This window comes from Toxorhynchites rutilus, chromosome 2 (genome assembly GCF_029784135.1).
Source record: "Toxorhynchites rutilus septentrionalis strain SRP chromosome 2, ASM2978413v1, whole genome shotgun sequence".
In the NCBI taxonomy this organism is placed as follows: Eukaryota; Metazoa; Arthropoda; class Insecta; order Diptera; family Culicidae; genus Toxorhynchites; species Toxorhynchites rutilus.
In genome coordinates, this window is record NC_073745.1 from 51,445,255 (window position 1) to 51,457,503 (window position 12,249).

The window sequence follows — 12,249 nt, forward strand, 5'->3', positions numbered from 1 at the left end:
TTCTCTTTCTCTCTTCTCTTCTCTTTCTCTTTCTCTTTCTCTTTCTCTTTCTCTTTCTCTTTCTCTTTCTCTTTCTCTTTCTCTTTCTCTTTCTCTTTTTATCTTCTCCCTCAAAGAGTTGAAATTTTTGGTCAGCTCATCAAAAAATTTCAAATCAATTTAAAAAAGAATCCCTAACATCTTTGTGTGTTTTATTCTATCTATACAGGGTTTTCCAACTTTAAATTCCGAAGTAAATTGAACTAAACAAACTTAGAATTCGAATTTCGATGAAACTTTTATTTCAAATTAAAGTTTGGTTTATGCCATTATGTGTGAAATACAACATCATTCAAATGTTCACCTAGGGCTTCCTCGCACACCATGATACGGAACAGGTAATTTTCGATGACTTTTCGGCACATATGGGGCGGTATCTCGGTCATAACTTCACGAATGTTGTCTTTCAAATGTTCAAGAGTTTGCGGAGACACAAAAAAAAAGTCTAGCGGGTTCAAATCGCATGATCTGAACGGTCAATTGGCATCACCAAAACGCGAAATTAAGCGTCCCTCAAATTTCGTTCGCAATATGGCCATGTTCGGTCGTGTTGTGTGGCACGTGGCGCCGTCCTGCTGAAACCACATGTCATCCGTATCCATATCTTCAATTTGTGGCAAAAAAAATCGGTTAACATGCGGCCATAGAGCTCACCATTAACAGTTACCGTCTCGCCGTCCTCATTTTCAAATAAATACGGCCCGATGACTCCACCAGACCATAATGCGTACCAAACAGTGACTTTTGGCGGATGCAATGGCCTCTCAACAGTCACGTGTGGATTTTCTGAGCCCCATAGCCACCGAGCTCGAAATGTGCCTCATCGCTGAAGAAAATTTGATGCGAAAATTCAGCATTTTGCTGCTGTTGTTCGTTCACCCAATCGACGTATGCCCGACGCATTCCATGGTCACCACGCTCTAATTTTTGTACCAGTTGGACTTTATATGGATGTAGGTGCAAGTCCAAATGCAAAATTCACCACAATGATGTGTTTGACAAGCCCAATTGCTGAGCACGCCGTGGAATCGAAACATTCGGGTCATCCTCCACACTGGCAGCAACAGCAGCGATATTTTCGGCCGAACGCACATTACGATGATGCACAGGTTTCACAATATCCGCTACGGATCCAGTTTGATCGAATTTACGCACTACATTAGCGATTGTGTGCTCTGTAGGCCGTCCATGACGACAAAAATCCGTCCGTAATGCTCGAAAAACATTTGCCGGTTTTTCATCATTTTTATAGTGTAATTTAACAAAATTAACACGTTGTGCGATGCTAAAACGATCCATATTGTAAAATGGCAAAAATTCAACTAACGATATGACGCTTTGGTTGACAGCTATGTCGAACGGTTGTCAGCGCAGGGCTGTATATTTTCGGAAGCCCGAAATGGAAAACCCTGTATATGTCAATCCCGAGAATTAACACACATGAATCTTACAAGTAAAACACTTGTTTTTTTCAGGAATGTGCATGCAAAAATTCCATATATTTTAAGAACTATATTGAGAACTATTTTTGACAATTTTCACTTTTCTTCATAAAACGATGTTTTATGCCTAATTTTCCGGAAAAACACAGAAAAAAAATTATTGTTTTTTCCCTGACTTTGAAAACACAACATCAAGCTCAATCGCCCCATGTTGATATTCCAAGCATAACTGTTGTTTTTTTTTGTAGATCCATAATAAATGAATCAGTTCATGCACAAGAATTTTATGTCACGCTTCCAGTAGGGCTGATAACCTCATTTCTGGTATAGAAAAACGAACTGATTCTCAAACAAATAAAAAAAAAGTTTAACAGAACAAATGTACACCTTGTTAGTGAATGCCTAATAACAATGAGATTTATATTTTGCAAAGGTGTTACAGATCGGGGGTTTCCGTAGCCACATTGGTGGCGCGTTCGCTTAGTAAGCGATCGATCGTGAGTGCAAAACTCAGGGTTCTCATTGACCATCTTTGTGTTGTTACAGAATAACTACGTCCACGCAACAATCATCAGCGATGGAGATCGATCCACGGTCGAAATAAGATCGATTCATCCATACAACTGCTCTGCTCTGCAAGACACATCGGGCTGCTGTTCTATAAATAATTCAACAATGATCAATCAACTGTCTCCGCTGTCCGGTGGTCCTACTGGATAATGGAAGAACAGAAAGAATACTCTTACGCCTAAATGGCTACTGTGTGAATGTACCATATGTAATGGTATAGAAGGAATACTGGCGAATGGCAACTGCGTAATGTGCTAATTATAGATATATGATAACCATGTGACATGTACACGATTCAAATTCGGCTCTGTTACAGCTAAAATGCTAATGAGCCTTAAATAAATAAATGGGATAAAAAAAAGGTGTTACAGATCACTCCCTTCTTCCGAAAACAATATTTTAATGCATAATCTTTCGGAAAAACACAAAAAACTTATTGTATGTTCCCAGTATTCTAAAAAACAACATCAAGTTCAATTGTCCCATTTTGATATTCGAGGCATAACTGTCCCACCATGATTTTATGAACCTGGTAGACAAATGCCCTGGAAAACTTTGATTACGTTTTTCTCAGTTGCAGATTTTGGAACATGGGACAACTATAAGTAGAACGGCAGTACAAGAGATAAAAGGTTGACGTCACACACACACACACACACACTATATAATTATTATTAGGATTATATGTAATTCTTTGAATGTTTTATTTTTTGGTGGAATGAATCAAGGTCCAGACACGATCAACTTAAAGTGAACTCTTTTATATAATTTTTGGGCATTCAATGTTATAATAGTCCGGGGACTAAGAAGAAATTCGCATACGTAGCAGTTTCTCCATCAACATGACTCGACAGTCATTCGGGCGTTTAGTTGCTATCTCACTCTACAACTCGACTATCTCATTTCATTTTTCTCCGTCAAATGGACTTCATTGAAGTGACTCCCCTCAAAATGAATTCGTTTCTCTCTCTCGTGTATCACGTATGCATGTATCGATGTTCGAGTTCAACGTGGTTTGACATATACTACAGGTAAGCTAGACAAATTTGTGAATTTTGTTGATATAATTTCGGTTTTCTGTATGATTTTTTCACAAAATTGAACTCGGAGACAAAGTAAACTAAAATTTTGTTTAAAAGGGTTCCTCCCAAACTGCACGCTTTTTACTTATACTACTATAATACTATTAAAAATATGTGAATATCCTTTACAATTTCCAACAAGTCACCCATATATTGGAAGACACTTTTACAGGGAAAAAGTTTTTCTTACAACAACATTTTCATGTTTTGTTTGAAAAAATTCACCTAATCCTAATTTTGCTTTAAAGTCAGGATAGCAATTTAGCGTTTGAAATGTTCTTGACATATTTCTAAATAGAAAAAAGTTTGCATGCATGTCATGAAGATCGCGATAATGTATACATAAAAAAAAAATATGGTTTAAACATTAATAGTTGATATTTTAGACAAAAGCTCAAATTATAGTAATTTTTAGACCTTTGTCAAAAACGCTCAATCACTGTCTTGACTTTAAACAAAATTAGGATTAGTTGTAATTTTTTCAAAAAAAAGCATGGACAAGTTATTGTTAGAAAAACTTTTCCCTTTAAAAATGCCCATCTTCAATTATATGGGTTGTAGCGGACCGGGTTTCAAAAGACAACCCGGAACCTACGGCCAGCTCGAAGAAGGCTAACAGCTCGCCTTTCTACCCGACCTCTCTTAAGCGATTGGCTTAAGCGCCACCTCTTTCGAGGACCAATCGCCGCGTTAGTTGCCCAGCTAGAGGCCTGACATGCAGGCCTAAATTGTATACTTTTATCAGGATCGGGGGACGATCGAGCTGTACCAATTCCAGCCAGCGAAGACTTCTAGAAGACACCCGTAGAGTACTCCGAGAAAACCATCAAACGACCAAGAATCACCTTAAAAGCACAGAATACCGCAACAGGGTTTTCTCATCACCGGAAGTATTCAGCGAACAAATAACCAGACTGGCTCAACCATCTGGGAAACAAAGGCTCCAAACAACAACGAAATCCAAATAATAATCTCAAAACACGGATATCGTGAAACCTTAATGAAACATAAAATGAACGATTACAGGATCACATATGACTTTTACTCATAACTTAACAACATGACGAAAAACTTCCTGAGTGGACTACAGATTCACATTTATACAATTTATTTGTACGTTTACTTTGCTTAAACTATGGAGACATCACATGTGCACATGGACGAAACTATACAATACAGGGTACCTGGGGAGTGCGATGAGGACACAAATTTCCTCACCGACTCCTTCTGCTTCTTTGCGGCGGATTCTCCGCCGGTTGGTAGCTTCCAGCGGGTCCGTTGAAGGCGCGAGGGTACGGCGCAGCCTTTTCTCCGACGTGTTTGGTTCGCCGGATTTCGCCAAGAAAGGAATTTCCCTGTTGTTTTATTAGCTCTTTTAAATTAATTGAGCGTTTATTTGTTTAATCAAGAACAATGATTACAAATTAACCAATCGCGAACAAAACACACAATGGTTCCGCGATGTCGGACAGTTCTAAGTCAAATGGTCGAAGAACAGTGTAGTCCTCAAATAAACCGCAGGGTATCTCGCGATTCAGAGCTCAAGCTCAGCCGAAGATAATTTTCCCAAAGCATCCCCTTGTGTGCATCTTGCTTCAACTAACCGTCCTTGAATACGACCTTCTCATTCCCCTCCCCAAACTCAAGGCCACGAAAGTAAGCACTGCGCGAACAGACACTCATTGGCCGAACAACTTTGGCGATTGAGCTTTCGCCCAGCTCCAGGGAGGTGGGATGGGAAATCTAAGCTCTTAAGTATACTTTGTGGAGTATCTTTTAGTTTACTTTCGGTTGTGACTTAGTACAGGTACACTGTAAATGTTTCAGTGTGAGTTTTTGAATTTAAATTTTGATATTTGAATAATTACTAACTATCCTAACCAATAAATTAATAAGTATATAAATAAATAAATAAATAAATATTGTGAATAAATAAATTTAGAAATAAATAAATAACACTCAATAAATATGAACACCAATAATAAATAAGTAAATAAATAATCCAAAAATATCTCATGATGAAAACAGTTGTGGCAACTGTTACAGGGTGACATGTTAAAAATTGTAAGGGCTATTAATATAATTATTTTGAGAATTTAAAAAAAATGCGCTTTTGAGAAAAATTAATTTCAATTTTCATATATATTTTTTTGGATATTTTTTATGAAAATTCTATGAAAATAGAAACAATTTTGTTTCATATTATATAACAATTTTTGATACATATTTTTTTTTAAATAAAGAAAAAATAGGCTCTTCTCAAAAAATAGTCTAATCCTTTTTCAATGAGTTCAAGTATGCAATGTTGCCTGAATGATCAATGTCTTTACAACCACAACGTTTCGCTGCAATCTGAGATGTTACTGTCAATGGCCAGTCGAGTTGACACGAAATTCGTCTATGGATTATCTGTCTTAAAAGTTTGCTTTACATTTCGGACTTCTGGAGTTTATATTGGGTCATTAGAAACGTATCGCGGTTATTGGTCATAAGATGATTTTGATGGTTATATTTCGGGTAACATTGATCCAATCGTGTTAAAAGAACGCGAGGCATTTTAGGCTACACTTTTTTGTAGACAAAGATTGGTGATTCACCAATCGTGTCAAAAAATATATTGATTTGGAAATGAGTGAAATTTCTGAAGGCAAACTTTGAAGAATGTGATGCATATTTACTGCAGAAAAGCAAAACATATAATTATGACCTATATATACTTATTTATAATTGATTTTAAATAGTTTTCAAAAACAGAAAAATATATTCAAAAATTGCAAAAGATCTTTTCAGATGACCCATTATGTTTATAACCGTCCCTTGCTATCACATCTCGCTCAGGACGCGAAAATTGTCAGCTAGTCAATTCAAAATGACACAGTTTATTATTAGTCAATATATGTTTTATTCTGATCGTTTGACAGTCAGACATAGTGAACTTATAAAAAGTGCTATCATCGAATTGTGAACAAGACCAAAAACAGACAAAGATCGGTTCTGGAAAACATGTGACAATATTACTAAACATGTTGTTCGATTGTCTACGGAAACATTCAATCGATTCATCTTCTCAACACACTACCGACCGAGTCGAATATCTATTCGTGGCATCTTTCAACCATTCCCTCTGAAACTTGTTTTCCCCTTTTTTCATTCAGGAAAGCTCCAACAACATCGTTGATAAGGAGCGGGAAACAAACTTCCATCGCGATAAGCGCGGTCGGTTTTCTCGGCCAGCAGGAGACGAAGCCATCGAATCCTGGGGTTTCGGGGTCCCTTTTGACCGTTCGTTTCCCTCATCATTAGCAAAGAGATGGGTGATTAGGAAACTTCACAATGCCGCGTCAATAAATTAGGCGTAGCAGAATTATTTTGCTCTTCGAACGTAAGGATGACCTACCCACTCACCCGTGTTGGTTTGGCGGCGAAGATGGAGATGAATTTTTCTGCTATTCCTGATCGGAACTTTCGTCGGATATGCGCGCTATGCCTCAGTGGTAACAACAATAGGATTAGTGTCAGTGACGCAGCGTGAAAAACGAAAACTTTTCCAATAGAAAACTTTGAACTCAATATACGCCAACATACACACACACACACATATCCGTGGGAAGAGGATATTAAGCAATTTTTTCTCGGCTTCTTATTTTCCTTTGCTTAACCCGTTTGTTGGGTTACTCCTCGGGAAGCTGAAAATCTTGTACTAGCGGATATTTAACTTTTCTTTTGTTGTTGTTGTTGCAGGATTGCCTTTGTCTGTCTCGGTGGCAGGTTCTTGTGTTGTAAGGAGTAGAGTGTATGTGCTACCGGCAGTCATTTTATCGTTCGCTTCGATCTCCCGAAAGAGCAAGAGCCTCCTCTTCGGCTGGGCGGTTCAAGTGGTTGTATTTGTTTTGTAGAAAGTTGTTTCGGTGCTCGACAAAATAAATACTCGCACAAAGTGATTATTCTCTTAATACTTCGAATCTTACGACCCCCCGGGATAAACCTAGGCTCAATACGGGAAGGATTAATCCACCCGGGGGGTTTGATGTGCTTTCGGCCGATACGTCTAAAATCCCACTGGTGAAAGATTCCATTTACTACCTATTTTGATAAATTAACAACTCCTCCCCTCCCAATCCTGGGTGATTTTGTGTGAGTGAGAGAGTAGAGACACTTCGATGAAAAATATATAAACTCTTACCGTTCAGGACGTGTACGGAGATGCTATAGTGCTGATTTGGTCCAATTGAACAAGTGTAGCTGCCCGAGTCCTGTTTGTTCACTTTGGCCACGAACAGCGTTGAGTTGGCACCGATGTTGGTGAGGTTCGTCTTGACGCTATCCGGAAAAAAAGAGAGAATCGAATGAGGGTTAGTAAAAAAAGGTAAGCGAACTCGCAAAAAAGGATATTGACTGTTTTCTGAGAGTTGTGCTGCTGCCATGGTTCAGATTGCCTGGCGTCTGGTCATGGAAAGAAAAAAAACGTGGGATTTTGTGAGCGACCAAACGGGGACTATCAACGGCCCGGTCACAATCGAAGGTGGCTTAAGTTAAATGTAAGGCAACGTGATGAAATGGCGATAAAAACTATGTTTTTGTTGGCATCAAGCCCCGGGTTCTGGCAAAGAATGAATTGAGATCATCCTTGCCAATATCGGGCTAGAACACTGAGTTGCCGCTACGTTACACAGGTCTGCGAGAATTTGCCGCGTTTGTTCTGTGGTGCTACTAAAACAAGATTGACGATAAGTTTCTTTTAACTTGTTATATTATAGAGGGTATCATCCGGTTTTTCGTAAGATATCCGACCCTACATTGTTAGTGTTATTTTTTACTGCTAACGATGGGGACACTGTTGAATAGAGCTGTGGGGTTCTAGACAGGCGATGTCACGAGTGAACTGTAACGGAAAAAACAATCCCATGGGAGATCTGGTTCATTGTTCGAAAGCCAAAGCTATGTTGACATTATTGTAATTTTATAGCAAAGTGTTATAATTTTTTTTAAAGACAATCATACAGGTCAACATACATGTCCGAGTACAGCGTATGTTGATCTGTGTGACAATCAAGTAAAATTTTCTTGGGCTTTTGGGGGAAGGCTATCTTCTTCGGGAACATAGACTTTGCTGTAGAGCCCAACGCGGCGTTTTTACTGGACAATCTAGAATTGCATTGAATGTAAATTCGTTTGGCGGTTCGTTGTTGCAGAGAACAAAGATATGTACAGTTTTTTTCCACAATCTTTTCTCATGCTCAAAACCTGGTCAAGGTCCGAAGAGCATTTCCTGAAGTTTAAAAAAGCACGACGCATTTTCTTGAAAAATAGACTGTATCCACATTATTCAGTTATCCAATATTACACACGATGTTGTGGAAAAAATGAGATCGAATATAGTCTAGATGTTGATCAATACTGTGCGATGTTGTATTTGCGACTGAACGATGTACTGAACATGCTTTGCTCTAATTATACGGTACCTTTGCAGCCATTCCATGTCCAACCGATATAGTGTTTCTCAGGTTTTCGCGAAAAGTGGTAGTTTTGTTCTTTATCGCAAGATATTTGACCCGTATTTTTTTTATTTTTTCGTAAGGGTGACCATTTCCATTTTAGAGTGGCCCGAAAAAAACATTTTTTCGAGTTTTTCCCAAAAATGACTTTTTTTTGGAAATTCATAACTTTTAAACTGCTGGATCGATACAGATGATCGATATATAAAATTACAGCCAATCACTTATTCTTTTTAGGAAAAACATAACACTTGCCAAAAATTTGGATTTTGTTTTCGTAATTATTGATTGTATTTGTTTTTTGTTGTTTTCGTGGCTTTGGACTAGAGGGTGTTATATTTTTTTATATTTTTTCTTGAAAGCTGAGGATTTTTGACACAACATATCCAAAAATCGGAGATGTGATTTTTTTCGCTTTCAAGTTATGAATTTTCAAAGTTAAATGATGGTTAAAAACCAATTTTTTCCCCTTTTCCGAAAAAAAAACTTTTTTGAAAAAATCATTACTTTTGAACAACTGGGCCCCCGAGAACCCCGGACATCCCCTAAAATGAAGATGGGTACCCTAATGAAAAAAAAAAAAAAATACGGGTCTAATATTTTGCGATTAAGAACAAATATACCACTTTTGACGAAAATCTGAGAACCACTATATTGGTTCGACATGGAATGGCTGTTAGTTTATAGTTCTTTGTTTGGATATTCGCTGTTCGTGACATCGAAGATGAGTTTGACAGCTAGCTTACATGAAGCAAGCAAAAAACACAAAGCAATGCAAAGTAGATTTAAAGAAGTAGTTTCCCACGAATAATAAATTTATTTTTATAATGGTAAGTATTAAACGAAATCATGATGTTCTGCAGAGCTAATTATGTGGAAATGTATAAATTAGCAACGTTAGAAACACTTTTTTATTGCTGTATAAAATTACACTATCTCGGCGACGGGAAAAATAAACACATCTTCAGAAACAACATTATCAATTCTCCGTATCGAATATATAAGGTAAATGATGTTGGGTTGTCCAGTCGAAAATATGATCATGATTTGTCCACTTTTTTGAATGCGCTAATTCAGCGCACTTGTGTCAAATCAGGCATTCAAATTTTTCAAAAAATATAGATAAAATTGTCTTTTTCATGATTTACAGTAGTTTAATATGATATTTTCACGGATTCACATGTTTTAAAGTTTATAAAATCCACCTTCTATTGGTGTCAGTACGTCCCTCATTTGAGTTAACTTTTAATCAATCACCAGATGATTATCTAGTTCGTATTCAGACCTTTTCTGGATTATTCCACTTACAAATATTGTAAACATCATGCTTGCACACTATTTGTATCAGAGAAACATGTAATTAATAGATCTCGATGACCTCAAATTTTGATCATGGTTTGTCCGACTCGCTGATGTTTGTTTGTCCACATGATTATTATGGCAACCGCTTGGCGCGCTGCATTTTGTTTGTTTTTTATTGTTGCCCATCGCGCGAAGCAGCAATAAAGTTTCTCTTTGTTGAGAGATGTTCACCTTTAAAATGCCTAAGAAAAGGTAATATTCTCAAGAAACCCTAAATTATTAATGGATCAATATGATGACGGCAAACTCAATAAATGAGAAATGTAACTTCTACTTGAAAATTCGATTTTTTTTTCATACAAAAATGGTGATTTTTAGAACCGGACAAACCATGATCATAATTTCTCTTTGAAAAAATCGTTAAAAAACGTAAAGAATTGAACAATTTGAACGCCTTATGGTATTATTAGCAACTAGAGACATGGGACTTCTCAACGAAACCAAACTCTTATTGATTACATGTGATTTTCAACTGCTTTCGAGCATGCTGATCTCATAGAGGGTAGACGAGGTCTGTTCAAAAAGTATCGCGACTTTAGAATTACGCGGATTACGTATATTTGATTTTAGATTTTTTTGTGGCATTATGTTGGTACTTGTGTACACTTATACTGACAAGTATTTGCTATTTTGCTATTTTGAATGTTCAGTAATTGTTTTACAACTGCTTTTCTCGCACGTGTTTTGATGTTTGCCTATTGCAAAAATGGATCAAAGAATCTGTATCAAATTTTGTGTGAAAAACAAACTTAAGTGCGCGTACACATTCCGAATGTTGATTGTGATATCTGGTAAACCTACCTTGGAGCGACACAACGTTTATCGGAGTTCGAAAAAATGTTCTCAAAGGGTCGAAAAGATGTAAACACCCGAGCACGTCAACAACTGAAATCAAATATAAGTAATCCGTGGGTATACAAAAATCGTGCTACGTTTAGAACAGCTCTAGTAGTTAGAGTGGTCCACTCTATCCTATTCCATTAATCATTTCCATAGCCATAGCCGATTTTGTTTCAGCACTACGAAGGGATTTCTCACGACAGCAAGAAAAACGCAGTTTTTCTGTTGGTTTATGCTTCAAGCTGTAACATAGATACAATTTTATTCATAATATAATTCATTTATTTAACACTTACAATTTTAGTGTACATATAGGTTTGGAATGGAAGAATCCTAACTGTCCACGTTTTGAGTGTGCCCAATCCAATAATTTTTGCAAAACAGGTAATTTTAGGATATAATTTGAGGTAAATTTTAGGTAAACGATGAAACTCAAAGTTATCGAGGAGAACCAAAATGAAAGTCAGCACAATGATAAGCCACAATGCTCTTTTGCCCCTATTGTTCCGCCTGTTTGACGTTTCTTTCTGTCACGCATGACAGTACGCACCCGAGTTCATTACGGCGTTGCTGCGACGAGGGGTGTTGTCGTCACATACCCCCGCCCGTAAACCTAGTGATGTTCCGGATCTCCGGTAGTTTCTAGAGGATTACATTCCTCTCTGACGTCTAACACCGCCAGCTAGATTGCAGGTCGCCGAAGGATGTCGTTAGCTGTCCGCACTAGTGCCTGGCGGACTCTTCCATCACGGCCTTTGATGGTTTCCTCTATCCGTCCTCTGATCCATTGGTTACGGCCAGTACCGTTCAGGACAAGCACAAGATCACCCGCCTGCAACTCCTTGACCTCGTCGAACCATTTCCAACGACGTGTTATGACCGGAAGATATTCTTTTATCCACCTGTTCCAAAATACGGTGCCGATATGCTGTGCCATCTTCCAACTGCTACGGAGTGTAGCATGAACATCCACGTCGACTGGTGGATGGATTTTATTGCCCGTTGAACTGCCAAGCAGGAAGTGGTTGGGGGTTAATGACTCTTGATCCGCTGACTCGAGCCGAATGTACGTAAGGGGTCTGGAGTTGACCAGCGCTTCCGCCTCGTAGATGATAGTCTCCAGTGTTTCGTCATCGGGTTTCCTAGGGTGGTCTAGAGCGCTACCAATCGCTGTCTTCACGGATCTTAAGAGGCGCTCCCACACTCCGCCCATGTGGGGTGCCGCTGGAGGGATGAACCTCCAATCAGTTTGTGCATTCGTAAACGTAGTTGCTAGAGCCTCGTTGCTTGCCGCCATCTCCTCCTGAAGTTGACGATTAGTACCTTGGAAGCAGGTGCCATTATCCGAATAGAACACCCCTGGCGATCCGCGTCGACATACAAATCTCCGGACGGCCATAATGCACGACACCGTAGACA

General features: G+C 38.4%; 1 protein-coding gene across 1 annotated transcript in view; it reads right to left on the reverse strand.

Moving 5' to 3' along the window:
• The window catches only part of LOC129764761 (uncharacterized), a 477,799-nt gene that overhangs the window by 5,071 nt on the left and 460,479 nt on the right, over nucleotides 1-12,249 (reverse strand). The window contains exon 8 of the mRNA XM_055764228.1: nucleotides 7,317-7,453. Within this exon, the coding sequence (XP_055620203.1) occupies nucleotides 7,317-7,453 (137 nt within the window). The remainder of the gene's footprint in view (nucleotides 1-7,316; nucleotides 7,454-12,249) is intronic.